This window comes from Periophthalmus magnuspinnatus, chromosome 14, assembly GCF_009829125.3.
Source record: "Periophthalmus magnuspinnatus isolate fPerMag1 chromosome 14, fPerMag1.2.pri, whole genome shotgun sequence".
NCBI classification, from domain to species: Eukaryota; Metazoa; Chordata; class Actinopteri; order Gobiiformes; family Gobiidae; genus Periophthalmus; species Periophthalmus magnuspinnatus.
Window position 1 is genome coordinate 7,183,665 of NC_047139.1, and position 21,766 is coordinate 7,205,430.

The 21,766-nt window shown below is 39.3% G+C and overlaps 1 protein-coding gene across 1 annotated transcript in view; it reads left to right on the forward strand.

Moving 5' to 3' along the window:
- Nucleotides 1-20,746, forward strand: part of kctd16b (potassium channel tetramerization domain containing 16b) — a 144,519-nt gene extending 123,773 nt beyond the window's left edge. Inside the window, exon 2 of the mRNA XM_033978474.2 lies at nt 20,301-20,746. Within this exon, the coding sequence (XP_033834365.1) occupies nt 20,301-20,746 (446 nt within the window). The remainder of the gene's footprint in view (nt 1-20,300) is intronic.
- Nucleotides 20,747-21,766: the final 1,020 nt, after the last annotated feature.

The following is a 21,766-nucleotide window of genomic DNA, read 5'->3' on the forward strand; positions in this document are numbered from 1 at the left end:
TGATCAGACTTAAGTCTCTTTATTTGTGCGGTCGTTCTTTTTCACTGGCCTTCGTCTCAAAGAGTCTCTTCACTTTGTGCGAGACAAAGAAGAGCCAATAACCAGCGTGAAACCTTTATGTAATTCTCCATAATGGTGGCAAAAGAGGCGCAGTTTCTTATGCAAATGTAATGGGTAACATTTGGTACAGTTATGACTTTTAAAGCATACCATCTGGAAGTTTATTTGTTTTGCTTTTTTCACACTGAATTAAAAATGGCAGTGAAGTTGAGTTAGTCTTCATACTTACTGGACCTGAGTATTTATTTATTTTTTGTTTAGAAATGTGCCGAAGTGGGGCAAAAACTGTGAAGAAACTAACAAGTTACCAGTGATTTGACCAGAAATGAAGAAGCCACTTGCATGAGCAGCAAAATGTCTTCAATCAGAAACTTTTTAACCAGTCGACAGAATTGAATTTTTCTTTTACTACGGACCTGGATGACTGAGGGATCACACAGACAAACTATAAAAGATACTGATTTCAGCTCAGTGTTAAAGCTTCAGCTGCGTACATTTATATAGTTTTAAGATGAATCCTTAAGAATTCTTTCAGGCTGGTTTTTTTTTTCTAGCCCATGCTTCTCTGAAAACATATCTAGACGATTGTTTCATTTGCACATTTGATTAATGCCGTATTTTAAACGCCCGGATAGAATATTAACTCACCAGTGCATCCAGGGAAACGTCCCTCAGTATCTCAAAGACCTCGTCACCATACAGCCCACAACTAGACCAAATTACGCTCTATGGGGGAGCGAGCCTTCTCTGCAGCTGCCGCCCGCCTCGGGAACGTCGTACTCGAGGAACTACGGGCCCCACAAACTGCTTCAAAAAACATCTAAAGATAGCTCGAAAGATCTAAAGAAAGCCTACAGCTGATTATATTTTATTACCTGCCTTTTATATGTATATTGTCTCAGATGTTTTTAATATTTTACTCTTTCTGTAGCACTTTGAAATTATTTTTTGAATGTAAAGTAGGTTATAAATAAAATTATTATTAATATTATTATTATCGTTATCATTATTATTATTTTATTTATTTTTTATTTTATTATTATCATTGTTATTATTATTAGCATTATTATTATTATCATTTTATTTATTTTTTTATTAATTATTAATTATTATATTCTATTATTTTATTTACCGCCTCAGCATTCACTGGGCCTTCACTTATTGTAATTCATGGATTTGTTAAATTGTATTGCAGCATTTTTTTTTTTTTGGAATCGTTAATCACTACGGCAACAGTGCACACGTCCCATTAAAACCTAAAACCCACAGCAGCATTAGTTAGCTTCAAGAAGTCGTTACCGCCCCTAGTTGTACCAGGCGTAACGGACCAAACGCAGCTTTACTGTAGCGTATTGATTTCAAAAGCTTCTTATTACTGTTTTCCTAAGGTCTATATCCACAACGTTAAGAGGAGGGGACGGAAATCGATACCGAGACAACACACACGCACACGCAGCACCAGCAGATGAAACGGCGCGCTAGATCATAACGCATCGGACGCATCGGAGATCTGATGTGAGCGGACGGGACCGCGGGCTGACGGATAGAACGGGCTTGTTTGTTTTGTAGCGACAACATCAGTCATATACAGCGCCGAGCCGCCCCGCCCCCCGCAGCAGCGCTCTCCGGCTCCGTGACGGAAATCAATCATAGACCAATTGTCCATATACACTTCCCCCCACGTGGCACGCCATCAATACAGGCATTAAGAGGAAGTGCGGGCGTGCAGGGGACCAGAGGTGAGCGAGGCAGACGGGATAAAAGACGATAAGACAGGGAAATGAATTAGGGGCGAGTAAACAAAGAGATGTTGACTTTGAACTCGGGGGAGGAAGGGAGGGCTGGGCTACAGAGAGGTTAAGGTAAAGGTTTGTTATCGTAGCCGCCGTGGGGAAGTTTTGTCCCCAGCGTTTGACCCGTCCATCGGTGCGTCTGGAGGGTGAGCGGCGGACGAGCCATCTCCGTCTCCGGATCTTGTGCGGTAGTTTGATGGTGAGGATGTCTGCGTAGACTCTTTGTCATACAGGAAAGAACTTTTTAAAGAGTGAATATTTGTCAGCGCTCACTCTGACAGGGTTTTATACGTCACTGTCTTAAATGTCTCTCTGAAGGGAGGAGCTGACTGCACTGAAACTACCGCAACCTTTGTTTACAGTAAGGATTGACTGTTATTAGTTGAATCTAAGGTGTGAACTGATGTGTTTTTCGATAGGTGGTGACCCTCAGGTGCTCTTTTTTCATGGGCGTCCTGCTTAAAATACAATACACACAGAAAAACAAACAAAACAAATATGTATATAAGTTATCACCACTGTAATATCCTAAGTAAATATAAAATGTTCAGTTATAGCAGTTTAATTTTGTGCTCAAATCTAAGAAATGTATTCAAAATTATTAATAATGCAGCTCCACCTACATCAAAAAAATGTATTAAACTTTCTTCCGGACAAATTGCACAGTTACAAACAGATCCTTGGCCTTTGCTCCGTCGCCTTTTCATTTCAAACCATCAGACAGACAGAGAATCAGCTCCAGACAGGCTGAAATTTGAATCATTTTACTAGAAATTTGAAAAAGTACATCTTAGATAATCAAATGTGTCTAGTTCACTTGTAACGTCCTGTCTCACTGTAAAAACCTGCACAAAATTGTTTTTTTTTAATTGGTTTTGACTGTAATAAACGTACTGTATTGGACATGGGGACATTTATTGTATTTTTCTGCTAATGTCAATGATAAACGGTTTGTCTTATAACGTAATCATAAGTAGCATTAGCTAAATCTGGTACAAATCATCTCTTCTTTTGTAAGATTAATGAATTTGTGCATAGTCCCTGACAAATAAAGAAGACAGAAAGGAAAAGTTCATATAAAACATTAAAAACAGGTGCAGGTGTGAGTATAAAAGTTTGTTACCAGATTATGTCACAGACGTCTCCAGTTTTGCGTTTCCTTGAAGTGTATTCCGTTTTTCCCTGAGCAGATGTCAAATTCAGCCTAAAAATACACAGTAAAATATAATTTGTTCTCACAGGAACCTCACACAGACCCGGGGAGAACATGCAAACTCCACAGAGAAGATCCAACGAGCCAGAGAATCAAACCTGGGACCGTCTTATGTGTCTAAGCAGAGACGCACAAAAGGTTTCAAGTTTCAAGTTGGAGTAGCTAATCACAAACGGGTAGAGAGGTTGTCGGTTAGATTGCCACTACCAGCAGTGTATACCATGTACATTTGAGCAAGACACTTCACCAAACGAGCGCATTCAGACTGTACAGAAGTGAACAGCCACATTCTTGTCAGTTTGCCCCAATGATGGATGAAATACCGTATTTTCCGAACTATAAGTCACACTCTTTTTTCTTTCCATCGTTTGTCCGGGGGTGTGGCTTATACTCAGATGTGACTTACACGTGGAATATAAGTCACATCTGAGTATATAATTTCACATCGTTGTTACGGTTACACTGATAACTGCGTTTTTTCCTTCATTATTATGCTTTTTTTTTTACTTATAGTCCGGAAAATCAGGTACTCAATGTTGTTACTTAAGTTAAAGTACAGATACAGAGGTAAAAAGTTACTCAAGTAAAACCAAAAGTATCACATGACAAATCTTCTTTTTCTACTTACTTACCGTTTAAAAATGTACTTTAAGAGTAAAACGTAAAAGTATCGTTAAAGTGTTAAATGTAGTGATACTGATTAAAAAGTGATACGTACTTTGGTCAACAGCAGCAAAACGAATCAATTTCTTATTTTTCCTCATGAATTTTGTGTATTTACTTTTGTTTTGCTCAAAGCCAAAGCTTGAACTCGAAAACTTAAACCACAAACATGTTAAAAATAAGCCCTCAAATCCTACGAAGAGTACTTTCTACTTTTCAGTCTTGCTCAAAAATGTAGTGAAGTAGAAAGTACAGATACTGCTCTCAAATGTAGTGAAGTAAAAGTAAAAAGCATCAACTGTTAAACTAACTTAAGTAAACTTCAGATACCTAAAAACTCGACTTAAGTGCAGTACTTTACTACTTCTACTTACCTTCCATGAGCTATGTGTACGGTAGTTGCTCACCGCCTCCCGTAATTAACTTATGGAAAACAGTTTGAGAAGCTTATAGGCATTAGAGTTACTTCAACTCAAATATAATATGCACTTTAATTATGTGGAATCAGTCTCCAAGGAAAGCCTCTAACGGCATTACGCACAATGATTGAGTTAAATTCTTGTTTTGGAACGAGGTGTTATTCCGACCGAACGGAACAATGTGGTGTGTGTGTGTGTGTGTGTGTGTGTGTGCCGTGTGCAAAGCCTGAGCATTACTTGATGGGCCTTTCTCATTGATAAGAGAAGTAAATAGTGTTTTGACCTAAGTGGCTTTAGAATGAATAATAACAGAGGAGAAAATACAATGTTATCTCAAACGCCCGCTCCGAACCGTAGGCACTTTCTAATCACGCAGACAGAATGCGCGTAAAGCCGAAGTGGCCCGAGCGAGTCTCATGAGATCCAGGGACTGTGCGGAGGGCTGCTGTAGCAATTAGTCCAACTTTATTTTAGTGTAAGCGTATATACTCACAGAAAGTTTTAAATAGATCGTCAAAACTACTGCGGTGTGGTGCAGTATCCACGTATTCTCTCTCCGATTCAATTCTTGATTCCTTGTTTGTTTCTAGGATGTTTCTTCAGATTATGGGCCTAAACATTTGCAGTTAAGACCTTTATTGAAGGTTTTATAAGGTGAATAATTGGAACTTGAAAAGAAATTAAACCATACGTTACCTCAATACAGTATTCATGGACCCGCCTGCCGTATGGGGACTAAAAACAGGTCCCTACGATGTAAATCCTTTAATCTTGAAACAGATTTAAAGTTAAAAAAGGAGTAAAAATGCTTCAAAGTGAGAGTTTAGGTTAAGACCAGGTACATAGACGAGTTAATGTAAGGACCAGTCTTCAGGGAACGAATATAATATACAGTATACAGTATAATAGATGGGAATGTAATGTAATCTCCCCAGGAAACATGGAAACCCAACGTGTGTGTGTGGATGTATTTCCCTTGTCGTTGTACCAAAACATTGTGTGGTACAGTTTCATTTGATGCAGGGATAAATTAGGACCATCTAGTCTCAGGAATAAAAGAATAAAGCGACAGTAATATGAAGTGTGGTATTTGCTCATTGTTAAAACAGATTTATTGTGCTCGTGTCTGCTCTATAGTTATAATCTATGGCACATGTGGATCATTATGTTAGAATTTGCAGCTTTTAAATCGCAATATTCATCTAAAATTACTTGAATTCCACGTTAGCAAACTGTGGTGCCCAGTGGGAGCTGACGTCGCCGTAAACATTATCACAACAAAGAGTCGGCCGCTCCGATATATACATGCGAATCACACCAGCGAGCAGCAGATTTTTCTTTCACTTATACCAAAATAACTACGCAGCGCTGCCAAATCCTGCACGTATCACAGATTAAGGAACTAAAATTGGAGAATGAAGTACTTCGAGAGCTAAATGGGATGATCGGCAATATGGCGTCTTGAAAATAAGCGATTAAAAACTGCGAAAACATGCACAAACCACTCCGAATACAACTTCAGGTGAGGAAATGGTGAAGGGAGACAACTCTAACATGACTAAAAGCTCTCGAACTCAAATTATCTGGGAGCCGCAGGAGGAAGAGGAAGAGGAAGAGTCTGGGTGAAGCTGGGCCACATCAGGTATTCCACAAAAAAAGCTTTGTTAAAATCTTCTCAAACGTCATCGCTGTTTTCGACACTCATGAGGAAATACGCCAATTCTTGTGGGTTTTATGGATATACATCAGGGGTGCTCAGACTTTTTCAGTATGTGAGCTACTTTTAAAATGATCGTGTCTGAAAGATCTACCACCTAATACAAAAATGTTAAACATATATTTATTTGTAAATGTATTATGAATTCTTACATGTACAGTGCATTTTGATGGACCTGCACAACGTCATGAGATAAAATTGCACAACACAATTGAACTTTTTACATGTTCATAATTACTTGAATGATGATTACTGCTCTGACACTGAATAGAATCAGTGAGGGATGCACCCTTCGGGCAGAAGCTTCTGACATCAGGCCAGGAGTAAAATAGCATTTTTCATTTGAAAGCGATAACAGAGTTAATCATGTTGATTACGGTTTTGTCTTTTTTTATAGCCATAAGAAACACATTAAACGAAGTATCAGAATTTACTGCATTTTTTCACACAACTACTTCTATTTTACACATCCATCCATATTTTTTTCTTTTACGCATCAAATAAATGACTGGGAAAATCCCCGCAGCCCCGCGCTCTCATTCGTCACCTTCAGGACAACAGAGGCAGATTACCGTAATGATGGTAAAATATTTAGATAAGTTTTGCCTCCGCTTTGAGACGCCGTTTGAATTTACATGAGGGCATGACTGGGCGCGGAGTTACGCTGCTGGAAAGTCCGCAACCGCGCTCTATCTGCGACGATAGGATCCGACGCTAAAGGGTTAAACTAACTCGCACTTGTTTATGCAGCGCCCATGATGTGACCTAGAGTCAGGTGTAATCTGACTGTTGTCCTGTATATTAGTCATGTGACTGAATGGATGACGGGACGTGATCTACCCAAAATGCCTTTGCGATCGACTGGTAGATTGCGATCGACTGGTAGATTGCGATCGACGTAATGAACACCCCTGATATACATCGTTATTTGTTGAATCATTTGTGTTGGGAGTACACAGCGCGGAAATGCCACACTAACATTACGCTTTCATATTGTCCTGTGGGCCACAAAATATCATCTCGCGGGCCGTAATTGACCCCCGAGCCGTGAGTTTGAGACTCCTGCTTTAGCCCCCTGGAATATTATATGTAACCGACCACTGAAACACATCGTTTTAGTAGCATTTTATTGATTTACATGTATATGATGGACCACATTCACCCTAGCAACTGTAACCGTATCTATATGTACTAATATTTCCACAAATACAAATGTACAGCTACAGTCAGGTGGTCGTCTCTGCTCAAATCAATACGTAAGAACCACTGACCATATATTCCTTCCTACACACATGACAGTGCGCTCCCATAATCACATGTGACAGACAATAAAGCCCAGCTCACCAGACTGGAAAAGCTACAGAATGAGATCGCATGAATCACACAGAGTCACATACTGTATACAAGCGGTGCCGGCCCGGGGTTTGTGCGGTGAGTGATGCTGACCAGAGGTGCTTTGGGCAGCCGTGACAGCTCCTTTGACACAGAGGAAAACCCCACCTGACACCAGCCCTCCGGATCCTGCCCCTCCAGCATCCGCATAAAATATCCAAGGCCAAAGTCGCTGAGAACTGAGAACTAGCCTGCGGGCAGCTAACACCACATAAAGCCCATACAGTAACATAGAGAAGAGAGAAGAGAGGAAACACGGAGCATAACCCAGCCTTCACTTATGTTTTGTCATCTTATATAGGTTATGCTCTATATGTGCCCATGAGCAAGACAGCAGCCGCGAGGGAAGCATGAACTCTTAACACGTGGGTATAAATAGATAATGCAACAAAGGCTACCATGCATGCAAACTACTTCAGTAAAGAGTTAAGGTTAGGACATGGTGTTAGTTTTAATAAAGGGCCCATGTTACGCTTCATTCACACATGTTTAACACGCAAATCCTGCATATTTAGGCTGTGTTCTTCCCTCAAACTGAATTTTTTGGATGATTTCAGCCCTGGAATCGTCAATCTCTACTGAACTAAAAGTAAAAGGTGGCGTTTAACTTGAAAACTATCGTTACATGACATCACAAGGTGCAACAGAGTATTTTGAGCTTTGGAGATGTGGACAGACTAATAAAAGGGTTACTCAAACATGTGTGAATGAAATAAACTCCGAGTATGTTTTTTGAGGAGATAACTACATTATAACATGGCGATTTTGTGTAATATAACTAAGTACTGCACATGTAAGTGGTTGGAGAGAATACTGTGGATCTATATCTGTATGTGTTCTTTTTATAAAACCATAACTATAAAAAATCATCTTGTGTTTTCTAAGGTAAGGTGTACGTTTTTGTCCTGAAATACCAAATTGGTTCCTTGTGTTTGTCCCATCCCTCAGTGCTGCTGGAGCCAGCTGTCAGGAGCCTTGAAAAAACAGTGCAGCGGCCAGGGACCATCTCCAGATCGAGAGCGAGGTTTTGTTGGTTCTACCTGGGGGAGTTGAGTTTTGAACATGTTATATATTACGTTATGTATTCATAGGTTTCAGTCACATGGCTTTTTTCTTATGGACTCCAACCAACCTATTTTTATTTTTTTATTTCATCACTGAAAACCCATGGAGAACTATAGTTGAAAGTATGGATTTTTGTTTTATTTCTGTACTCTTAAACCTTGTGTTGAATATTGTGCCTCAAACATTGAAGTGAACGTGTTCCTCAGTAAAAATGTGACATACTTATTTTAAGATGTCCTCTCTGCCACCTGTTACTTCTGTGGCAAGAGGTTTTGCAATCCATCTTTTCACACTCAAAAGATGGATTGCAAAGCATTCTGTTCAGTGACGTACTCTACCTTCTGGCAACAGTTAACACATTTATGACCTTGTACAGGCAGTATTTAAAATTAGTTTAAGTCCTCATAGGACTCTATAGATAGAACCTTTCTCAGGGTATAAGTACAGGAGGCTCCTTTGTAATGTAACGCATGTGCCTGCTGTCTGTACTTCTACTTCTCATATCAGATAAAACTCTTTTAACTCTTTACTTGGTCTCCAATCACTTCCTTCATAATTGTAATTGTCATTTGCAGGATTCACATTTATGTGGCAAGGTGAGGGTTAACTTTTTTTTGGCTGTAATATTAAAATAAAATGAAATTGTCAAACATCAACAATGTTGGACAATTTGTAAATCCTAATTTTATTACAGTGCATGATTATTTGTCCGCTGAGTGGAACACTGGACGGAGTTTTAACATTTTTCAATTAACAAAAATTGGCAATTTACAATGTTAACGACTGATGGTGAAATAAAGGGTCTGTTCTAAACTGTATATTTTCACAAAATAACTATGTTCAGTTCTGTTCTTCAGCACATTATTTCTCTCGTCTCATACTGTGAAAAGCATTGGTCCATTCAGACACAATAAGGACGAGCCATGATGCAACTGGTCTTTAAAAAAGGCAGCGTGCTGAGCTGGACGCTGGCACATCCATCTAAAAATCGCTTAACATAATTATATAAACACAACAAACAGAAAATAAGACGACGAAACCTACGAGAACTAAACACAGACCGATCACAGGCTGAGCTGCAATTACACGGCAGCTCCAGGACAGACACGAGGAACGAACCAAAAGGACGATCAGGGAAACGCTCTCCTGTTCCCACACATTTACATTAAGGCCAGTTGGATATTAGTTTAACGTGATAATTGTTTCGTACCTGTTAACACATGGAGGCTTTTATAGTAAAGTGTCTGCCGCCCCCAGTTGGCAGACAAACTGAACTACCCAGTTCTGTCACATCTATTATTATCAAAGACTAACTTGACCTGCATTCATCAAACAAACTGGCTTTTCTAAGTTGCCTACAGTGAAAACATGTGTGCAGGGCCAGTCCAGCCTATAAGCAGAATAAGCAGCTGTTTAGGGCCCCGAGGTCACCAGGGGGCCCCCACGAGTTCATACATGTATTTATCAATTTTTTTTGGACACAGGGCTTGTGTGTTTGCAGCAGCCTAAATATCCGTCTAAAACAATTACATTTGTTTTGTATCTATAGTAGCAAAATATCTGCTGCTGCTACATTTGTTTTTGAGTCGGGCAGAGGTGAGGGGAGCTATGTGTTTACACCGGTGCAAGGACCCGACATAAAGTAAATTTAAGCCCACTGTCGCCACTGGAACACATTAAAATCCACCAGAAACTTGTCTAGAATTTCAAAAATCTTACCCCCCCCCCCCCACTTATATGTTTGTGTTCTGTTCTTATATGTTTGTGTTGTTCTTATATGTTTGTGTTCTGTTCTTATATGTTCGTGTTCTGTTCTTATACGTTTGCGTTCTGTTCTTATACGTTTGTGTGTTGTTCTTATACGTTTGTGTGTTGTTCTTATATGTTTGTGTTCTGTTCTTATATGTTTGTGTTCTGTTCTTATATGTTTGTGTTCTGTTCTTATATGTTCGTGTTCTGTTCTTATACGTTTGCGTTCTGTTCTTATACGTTTGTGTGTTGTTCTTATACGTTTGTGTGTTGTTCTTATATGTTTGTGTTCTGTTCTTATATGTTTGTGTTCTGTTCTTATATGTTTGTGTTCTGTTCTTATATGTTTGCGTTCTGTTCTTATATGTTTGCGTTCTGTTCTTATACGTTTGTGTTCTGTTCTTATATGTTTGTGTTGTTCTTATATGTTTGTGTTGTTCTGTTCTTATATGTTTGTGTTGTTCTTATACGTTTGTGTGTTGTTCTTATATGTTCGTGTTCTGTTCTTATACGTTTGTGTTCTGTTCTTATATGTTTGTGTTGTTCTTATATGTTTGTGTTGTTCTTATATGTTTGTGTTCTGTTCTTATATGTTTGTGTTCTGTTCTTATATGTTTGTGTTGTTCTTATATGTTTGTGTTGTTCTTATATGTTTGTGTTGTTCTTATATGTTTGTGTTGTTCTTATATGTTTGTGTTGTTCTTATATGTTTGTGTTGTTCTTGTGTCTGTGGTAGTTGTGACGTTCTGGATGTTTTCAGTCTGATGTTGGTCAGATAAACATAAAAACAATTAGTCAAAGTGATGAGAGCAGAGTCAGAATGTGCCAAATGTGAATCACCAACAACTGATCCAAGAGACATCCACTGTCGGGGCCCCCAGAGACAAATTCAGCTTAGGGCCCCCTGAAAGCTAGACCCGGCCCTGTATATGTGACTGTACGTATCCGCATTGCATTCACATTTACACCACTTTGAGCTCCTGCTAACATCGACTCTCTTCCCGTATGAATCGCACACATGTTTATAACACATCGATTGAACGGACCTCGTTTGCTTTCTCCTCGCATTTCACATTACGAAACCATAGCCTTTTAAATGAGCTGCCTTAAACCGTCCACAATTACCTCACTGAACGCTAAAAACTTGCTACAAAGCAGTTTGATGATTAAACGGTTTGCTCCTGGCTGAGGACAACGCATCCTAATTTCTATTTGAACCTCTTTATTTTGCAAGTCATTCAGCGGCTTACAGACTCAGCTTATTCATATCCCCTTTATTTTAATAGACACATAGAGCAGGACTAGACTGTTAATTATCTTGCGATCTCTAATAAATGGAGATAGGAATGCTTGGTTTGCAGATAATTGCTTCATCCATCTCCAAAACGCATATCAGAGAGTTATAGTAAAGGCTTGATTTGACTAATAGCTTTTGTTTATCGTGAGGTTATATGTACAAGGTTGCACCACAGGACGCAACCCACGTTCATAGCGATTTTTTCTCATTTGTGGCTGTAGTAAGAGTATATTATGGTAATACGCTTGCTCAATTTGTGCCTCCGTATCATAACAAATTCAAAAAATGTGGGATTTTAATACACATCGATGCAGAGAGCTGAATCTGCCATCTCAACAGCTGTCAAAACTGATTTATACCAGCGATGTCTAAGCCACGGGAGCCCAGATTTTAAAATGAGACAAAGTGGGTACAAGCGCAGGACTCCTTCATTGCATCATATCACGCTTAGAAATGGAGATAACGGGATTAAATTAAAGCTGATCAGTTAGCGCAACAAGACACAGCCATCACGGTGTTTACGATGTAGTTCGTTCGCACTTTGAAGGAACTGTACGTCGCCTCTGCTCTTGCGGTTTAAAGAGCTCATATTACGCCATTTTCTGATCTATGTTGTAATAATGCTGGTTCCTCATCACAAATATAGCTAGAGTTAGTTTTGTTTCATGTTTCGTTCACACTTTTAACGCACAAACCCTGCATATTTAGGCGGAGTTCTTCTCTCAAACAGAAAACACTCTGTTCCACCTTGTGATGTCATCTGGTGATACAGGAAGTGCTCCACTGTGTTTGTGTTTTGAGTCTCACTAGAATCATTTGGATCATTTCAGCCCTGGAATTGCCAATCGCTATTGACCAAAAGGTAAAAAAAAAGTAGCTGTTCACTTGGAAACTACCACTTCATGACATCACAAGGTGGAACAGAGCATTTTGCGCTTTGGAGATGTACAGACTAATAACGCAGGGTTACTCAAACAAGTGGGAATGAAGCAAAACACAACTCTAGGTATGTTTTTGACGATGTAACGGCGTTATAACAGGACTAAAAGTTCATGAGTATTACAGTGGTCTCTCGTTTATCGCGGGGGTCACGTGCTAAAAATAATCCGTAATAGGCGAAATCCGCGAAGTATCAGCTTTATTTTTTACAATTATTCTATATGTTTTTTGCTGTAAAACCCCTCACCACACACTTAATACACTTTTCTCACACAGGCATTAACATTTTCTCGCATTTCTCTCTCGTTTAAACTCTCTCAAAGTTCAAACCTCCGTAGGCGTCTTTGTCGGTGCAGAACGTTTCATCGACATTGTGGGTTTTGTCGGGGAGAAAACAAATTGCAAACGTACAGCACTTCAGAGTCACACTGCGATCCAACGTTTATGTAAATTTGTCTGAACACATTCTGTACTGGACAGGAGACACGGCACGGAGGAGACTGATGGACAATGGTCTACAGTCCAACAGCCAATCAGGACAAAGAACACAACGCACGATCAGACGATGTAAAAAAAACATGTAAAATTTGACAAAAAGACCGCGAAAGCTACAATTAAAACTGAAGTTGAGTTGCCAGTGCCATAAACGGTTCATAAAGGACACATACTTTTCTCATTCTCAGTATATGAGCTGCATTTACTGTAGCAGCTGAGGCACTGATTAATGATTAGCTCCAGATGCTGAGTTTAGGTAGTGAGGATTTAGATCTGAGAGTCTTTTTAGTTTGGATGGACTGGATTTCAGTATTGAAATTGGCAACCAAATTATAACATAAACAACCTGGCCATCACACCCAATGTTAAAAAGAAATCTAAGTTTATAATTGTTATTAGTAAAAGCTACATTTGACTGAAGGCCAGAAACTAAGCTACAGCCGCTGCAGTTTTGGCGATGCTCTTTGACCCAGTTGTCAAGAAATCGATCAAATCATTTAATCAAATATCAACAAACCCAACGTGACCAAAGTATGTTCCAATATAATCTTAACTGTGAGGAAAAATGAAAAAATAAAACAAAAAACTGCTGAAATTGACATGTTGACCTGCAATAAAAATATCTTGTCTCGTGTTTAACTTTTCCATTTTCAATATAAAAATGTTAAATATTAAAATAATCATCCACATTTACAAAAGAAATAAGTCAATACAAAGGTCAACGTTTCATTTTTGGAGCGTTTTACTGCAGATTCTGATTTCATATTCCCTGATGGGTGTAGGCCCACGCAGAATCCTTCAGTTCTTCACTAAATTGGCTTTTAATGTAGCTCTCGGCCCCTTTGAGAATAAGCCAAGCTGCTCTGGGTTTGACTGACAGAAAAATGGATGCCCTCTCGACAAGACATCAAAGAACCGAGGGCTATTTATAATGGACTTCTTTGTGATGAGATTGTGCGAATCAGAAGCAGAAAATTGCCAATAGGTTGAGTTCACGTGACATCGCAAGATTCTCGAAACATTGAGTTGGAGTTGGTCAGAATTCTTATAGTTTGGTGTTAAAATGTCAGATTGTACATTTGTTGACCTGGTTAATGGATAATATCTGTGTAATTACTGGATGTATCTACACAAAACAAAACAAAAAACACTGGCACAAAGCCTCGTTTGTCGGAATAAATGAACAAAAGTGAATGGATTTTTCACAATAGTGTTAAGAAAAAACAAATACATGACTTATTAGTTGATTATGGCAGGTTTGTGGAGCAAATTGCAAAAAAAATTAAAAATAAATAAAATAAATAATAAAATAATAAAGTAAAAAAATAAATAAATAAAATAAAATGCACAAACAAATGAATAAAATAAAAATAAATAAATGAATAAAATATAAAAATACACAAATAAATAAAATAAAAATAAATAAATAAATGAATAAAATATAATAAAAATAAATAAATGAATAAAATATAAATAAATAAATAAATAAATAAATAAATAAATTAAATAAAATAAAATAAAGGCAAAAATAAAATAATAGTAACGTTCAACATTTGTAGATCAAAAATTTGGATATTTCTAGACATTTCTACAGTAAATCTTCCATACACATCTGAAATTCTAGCCCAATCAAGTTCTACAGTATAAACGCAACCTCAAACACTTCTTACTTCTTCTTCACATAGAAAAATAGCTTGTATAATCGACCATAGCGTTTCTTTCATTTCATTCATGTTTTTTTCCCATTTCAGACGTCTACAGTTTCATTTTTGACTAGCCTTGACAGAGAAAATAGTTTGAGTGCAAACATGGCTGGCTGTGCTGTGATGCATCGACAGTGCATACTAATGTGTCCTCTGGGAAATGCCAAATGCTAATTGTTTGTGGGGCTACAGCTAGCACACTGCTGCTTCCATTTCACCATCTGACTGTACCGCTTTGAAGCCATCCAAAGCGCTGATCACAGTCCAACTATGCGAATATTACAGTTAGAAATTCGTTAGCAGAGAAAGACTTTGTGGATTTCTTGTCCCTGGGATTAAGATCTGAACAGTGAAGATACTGTATAATTATCAAAAGTGTAATCAAATTGTCAAAGATCGTGGCTCGGTGTAAACGCCATGGCAGGATTTTTTGGAGGTTTCAACATCCAAATGTGTTCAATTATTTAGACAGGCGGTTTTGCTAACTGTAAATTGAACAATTCTCCGGAGTAAAGCCATTTTTCAAACACCAATTACAGCCGCGCATCTCATCAGTCACGATGACAATGGTTTACTCAGTGACATTAATTAACGGCCTCTTGGAAGATGACGCGTGAGCTGATAAGTTACTATTGGCAGTACTGTCTGTGTAGTTTTATAGTATCCGTATTGTAATATCTGCGCTCCGTGTGTGACTGTACTGGTGGAACGTGTGGCTCTGAGTGGATTAATGCGCTTAATGCCTTCTACATCGCTGACATATTGGCTTAGGCCTTTGCTACTATAAACCTTTGGAGTATACACAAGCTTAACGCCGTTGGGATTTGATTGCGACAGTAAAAGACAAATATAAACAAACATAATCTTACATGTGTTTAAACTGTACATTTTAGAATCACACTGTGTAACTCTTTAAATAAAACATAAACTGCAATAAAAAACATCTAAAACTGCTTTATTTTAGTGAAAAACATTGAAAACCGTGCCTTCTTACTGTGAGCGCGTTTGCATCTAAACAAAACTGGTTCTTATTTGGCCTGGAGGACGGTCTCCTTCTGCTCGTCTCCATGGAAATGTTGTTCCTTTGGCTGTAATATTACACAGCATGAAATCACGCCGAGGACGCGCCACCGCTTTAACTTTCAGTGTGAGGTGAAGAACGCAAACCCAGGGCAAGTTTAGCTGCTTTGGGGCAGACTGACTAAAAAGTGGCTGCCATATTTGTGGGTAACACTGTAATAGCTTTGCCTTAATAGAGCATGAAAAAATACTTAATCCACAATAAACAAAATGAATAAGTGAAAGGTTTTTATAAAGATGTTTACTCTGTTTTAATGTTAATTTTATGATGATTATTTGTGATTATTTATGCTTTGATTTGTGTGATTTTAACGTCTTTCTTATTCCGTGCACGAATTGAGCTACACAAATAATACTAATAATACTTGCCTTGCCTCAACAAATACTCAATAGACTTAAAAAATACTTAATTAACACCCCGACCCCTTAATTAAGTCATTACTAAGCCTGAATCACACTTAATAAACTACTTGTTCATCATTAAATAAGAGTTTATTCATGCTTTATTAAGAAAAATCGCTATTATCAACTGTAAACCTTTTTAAGTAAACACATTTGCAACATCCAGATCAGTCGTTTCACCTTTCGACCCCAGAAGCGAATAGAATGTTATTAATTAAGAGGATTAGACCTACATACGGTACAGCATGTAGGTCCCTGTTCTGTGCGTGTGCGGCCGTGTGTTAGCGTACAAACCGGCACGGCTCAAGTTGTGTTTGTGTAGTCTAGTCTAATTAAAGAGTTGCGTCCTACTGGCGTCGGGGTGAGCCAGTGTTGTGCTCCACTTGTGTCACTGGCTTTGATAGGTGATGTTTATTTCATTACCGCACTGTGCAAGTCTCACCGCTGCTGCTGCTGCTGCTTCTGCTGCTTTAACCCAAGCAGTGGGTGGAAACTGTCAAAGCATATAACACGCATTACTCAAATGAGCTCGGGAAAGGAAAGGTAATAATCATTTATAACTCGGCCAATGTAGTATGAATTGGTTTAGTGAGGGTTCATTTTTCCTCAATGGTTGCAATTTCTCCCTTCACAAAAACTGTCCACGGGCCGCAGACGGCACTTAAATAATTGACAAGGTTAACATGAAATATAAATGCTAGCTTCCTGCTCTTGAGAGGTGCGCTGGTCTTCTGACACTAGCCGTACAGTATTCTCTTTATGCTGAGCTACACTGATTGGTATCTGGAAATGTGGTCAGCTGTCTCATTATCGCATGTACCGCCGGTCGACCGTGTTATTGACGGAAACAGAGACATTTTACCAATCGCTCTGCTGGTAAAAGTCAGGTCTATGTAGCGGTTGTTGCAGAAGCAGGTTATCTAAAAAGGAGGTCAGCTCAATTGGAAGTGGCTTGACCGGATGGTGGTACTTCAATTATAAGGACAACAAAGCGTTTGAGACAAGTGGAGGTTGGGAACTTTTAAACTTACTCGTACGAGGTTGGAAAACAAGGTCTAATCTGCTTTGTGAGAAACAATTGTAACCTTTTGCTAAGTCAACGTTGGAAATTGGCCAGTGTTAGTGTTAGAATTAATGATATTCAACTTTGGATTTGGTTTGCAGTACCTCATTTGTGTAATTTTTCATTTTGCCTTTCTACGTAGTGACTTCACGTTCTGAAATAGGATTTTATTATAACGGGGATGTACTTTAAGGCAGGAGTGTCCAAACTTTTTGCACAGAGGGCCAGATTTGGTGAGAGAGCTGACCATTCGCCCTGATAATTCTTTGAACCATTAATATTAAATGCAAACAAACTATTTAATTATTTTTTACTTTTTATTGCAAATGGCTTTCACCTTTCAAAAACAAAATTAATGATATACAGATTATAAATATGAAAACGTAAACATTTAAACTGTGGTTTTGATAATCACAATAAACACAAAGTTATTTTTATTCCAGAGGCTGCGGGCCAGGGAAAATTCGTACACAGGCCGGACTTTGGGTATGCCTGCTTTAAGGGCTTTCAAGACACTGGGTAACAAGAAAATAAAAAATGTGTCTTGTGCAATGACTCAGTGGCAAATAATGACGGAGAAGTGGTAATCGCACCAGCAAACTAAAATGATGAAATAGACTAACGCTATTGAGCTACTTGGGCTTATAATTACATTTAAGATTAAACTGAAATGAATGTTGTTGGATACAAAAGGGGGCAGGACTTCGGAAGATCTGTTATTATAAGTTTATTTGTCCCAGAGGAGAAATTTAAGTATATTGAGCCATAAATGCAATAACTCAAACAACAGGAGGTCAAGTAAGATCAGCAGATTGTGCAGTGTGAGGAGAGTAAGTGACATCAGGACAAAAGTGCCTGTGTCCGTCATCTGTGTCTTTTCAGTCACTATGTTTGACTGAGGAGTGATAATAATTTACTTATTTCTGCAACACAAACTTGGTCAAACTTCAGATTCTGTACACGACTAAGCGATGCAGTCATTATCGTCATACTCGGCAATGTTTCTGCCGTCAGAGACTTCCTAACAGCAGTTTTCTATTTAAAGTTTGTATATAAGCTTCTCTAGACGGTACAATCCAGGCTGTTTAAGCCCCGGTTCCCCTTAGCACTGCACTGGATCCATGCCAGTCTGTCCCTGATGTCATGTCACTCGGCGTTGCTGTTTGGCATGAGTTATCTTTTAGCCTTTGTGAGCCTCTCAGTGCCTCCTCTTTCACCCTCTCCAAGCTGCCATGCTAATTTCTTACCTCCTTTGTGCTACTGTCTCATTCTCTCTCTTTGAATGCACCCGACGACTAAGCCACGAGCCGGGGTGTATAAATATAGCTCTAACGCCGGGGTTGGAGTAATGAATAACAAATATTCAAATTGTGGAATTCTAATATTTGAGAACTCTATAGTAGGACTTCGGATTTACTTGTAAGTTGTGACAGGTGTATAGCTGAAATCTTTATACTTGATTTTACTCTGTGTTAAAAACTACTACTGCTGGTCAGTTGTCAGTTAAATGGTTTATATAACAGATGACATTGCTGGTTTCTGGTTGGGCGCCAAATTGGAGACATCTGATGCATATGTTAGATTTCCTTTGTCAGCAGCAAGAAGCGGTGTGTAAAGCATCATGGGGGTTTCATACACATATTGGACACATGTATTATTGTACAAGAGCCTCATTTTAACATATTTGGTTTGGTATTTAATGCCTAAACTCAAACTTTACATTTTTGATGGGACTCTTTTGACTTTACAATGACTATACAGTTGGCCCTCGCGATAACGTGGTTCACCTTTCGTGGTCCCGCTGTTTCGTGGATTCTTTTTACAGCGTTTCAAAGTGCGTTGTGTTCTTTGTCCTGATTGGCTGTTGGACTGTAGACCATTGTCCATCAGTCTCCTCCGTGCCGTGTCTCCTGTACAGTCCAGAATGTGTTCAGACAAATTTACATAAATGTTGGATCGCAGTGTGACTCTGAAGTGCTGTACGTTTGCAATTTGTTTTCTCCCTGACAAAACCCACAATGTCGATGAAACGTTCTGCACCGACAAAGACGCCTACGAAGGTTTGAACTTTGAGAGAGTTTAAACGAGAGAGAAATGTGAGAAAATGTTAATGCCTGTGTGAGAAAAGTGTATATGTGCGGATTTCGCCTGTTGTGGGTTATTCTTAGAACGTAACCCCCGCGATAAATGAAGGAACACTGCACATACATACTGACATATTGTAAAGAAGTGGAATAAGTCAGTGCGACATCGTCCATAGCGTTTGGCTCCAGTCAAATGAAGCTCATCGAGGCTAGCGGTTATAGGAGCGAATTTGGAGCTGCGTTCCATATTTGTAATTCCAACCGCAAGTATCATAGCAACCAAAGAGCCAATCCAGAGCGTAGCTGTTGAATGTAACGGCCCTTCCCGCCTGCACCACTAGTTTAGCAGAGAACAGGCACTTAGCAACGCTGTCAATCAAACCTGTTGCTAATGCTAGTGGGAGTGACCTTGCGAAAAGAAGGTCTCTGATTTGTCTAATTATTAATGTTCATATATTTATTGACGGACAAAATAGCGAAGTATAAACACCAGGATCATGTCGAGTTGATGGAGCCGGAAGCACGCTCATAATCACGTCATCTAGCACGTTAGCTATGTCCGTTTATATATATATACAGTCTATGGTGTGTATGTGTGTGTGTGTGTGTGTGTGTGTGTGTTGACTGTTGCTAAGAAGTGATTATATAAGAAACCAAATGCTGAAGCAAGTCTCCAAAAAAAACAACTCCACTTCTTCAAAACTATTTATGGAAGTTGCTGGCAAATTTAGGAAGTTGTGACTCAAAGTTTTTTTTTAGAGGATGTGTTTGCGCATTTATAGTCCGAAACCACACACAAACATTATATTAAATGTGCACTACTAACTTTTCTGCTAGTTTTCTTGGCGATATTATTGGGTTTTCCAGAATGTTCGAAAAGTATGTTATTAGACGGATCAATCTCCATGGAGACAAACAGGTTAGAATATATGTTTTTCAAGGTATTTGTGAGCGATTAATACATCTGTAATGAAACAAAGGCAAGACAAATCACCTCCTTGTTTGGGTTATTGTGGATCTGGGTTAACTTGTTCTTTCCACAGGTTTGGTTGTGTTTCTTTTGCGCTATCTGGCAGCCCTGATTTATTTTACTTACACGAAACATCTGAGTCCTTTTTAAACCACTCCTTTACTCAAACTCTTTTCTCTTCTCTTTTCTATCCCAGGTGGGCCGTCCCGCTGGTCCTCCCCTCCGTGCGACTGCTGCTGCAAGAACCACAAGGGCGACGGGGAGGGCGAGAGCGGCACCTCCATCAACGACCTCTCCACCTCCAGCTCCGAAAGCAACTCCGAGGTCGGCTCCCCGCAGGAAACCGTCATCTGCGGGCCCGTCGCACGCCCCCAGCAGCACCCCCACGCCAACGTCCAAACCCTGGATAGACCGCTCAAAAAGGGTCCCGTGGCTATGCTCCAGAAGTCCGAACCGCGGAGAAAGAGCGATTTAATCCGAGAGTCCGGGAGTTCCAAGAAACGACCGGCGAAAGAGAAGCTAACCGTGGAGGAGGAGCTGGAGAGGTGCATCCAGGATTTTCGGAAAATTAAGATTCCCGAAAGGTTCCCGGAGAGGAAGTACAATTGGCAAGCAGATCTGCTGAGAAAGTACCGCCTTTGAGCATTATGGTGGCAGTGTGCAAGTTTACAATATTAACACACTTTTAATTTAAAACAATGAATTTCCAAGACTTTGAAAAGCAGCAAAGACACTAGCGAAATCGTGACTCTTCGAAAGTGGTTTAAAACGTCACTTCTGAACAAAAACCTTGACGAGAATAATGGACCTTGTTGACCTTGTGCGTATGTAGTTTAGGATGTTACAAACTGTGTGTTGTTGTGCACTGCTGAATGCTTCACACTTCATCACCAACGGCAACCGCGACATGCAGTAGAAACGCAAAGAATCATCTAACATGGAACCTTGCTTACGCGTTTGGTTAACATAATTCATGGTTTTTCGAAGGGACATTGGTGTTGCATTCAAGATCCCATTTAAGTATAATTTTTTAGTATTTTTACCGAAATCTTTTAAAATTTAGAGTTTTAAATGGTCAAAGTCATCGAAATTAATACTATTATCATTGCAAACATGGATATCGTCGTCTTTGGCAGTTTCTTACCAACTTCTGGGTTATTACGAAGTTTTGGTGCTGATAAATAATAACTCTAAAATGAAAATATCTGATCTATGGATGACCTTACTTAAATCTGCTGATGAGGCCTTGACCGCAACACTATTTGTCCCCAAAACCCAACGTCAACTTTTATGTTATAATGAGAAATGTTCGCAAAAGAGACATTGCTGATTTATCATGAATGGGTGTGAGTGTGCGCAGGTGGCCCCCCAGAGGTCACTGATGAATCTACATCAGGATCCATTAATAATTGAAGCTGTCCTGACTGAGCTCTGGCTATAAATACCCTCCTCCCCCTGCAGCGAGGGCAGTGCAGCAGCTGATTACTTCACTAGGCCACAGGGAGGAGCTCTAAGGCACACGAGACACTACAAGGTTATCATGAACACAATCCATTTACATTATTAAAAGGTGCGCTATGTAACATTTCTGGTGGAGGGTCAGTCACTTTCTCGTCTCGAAATTGATCTGTCTGGAAAGTTTGACACTACGGCACATGATTT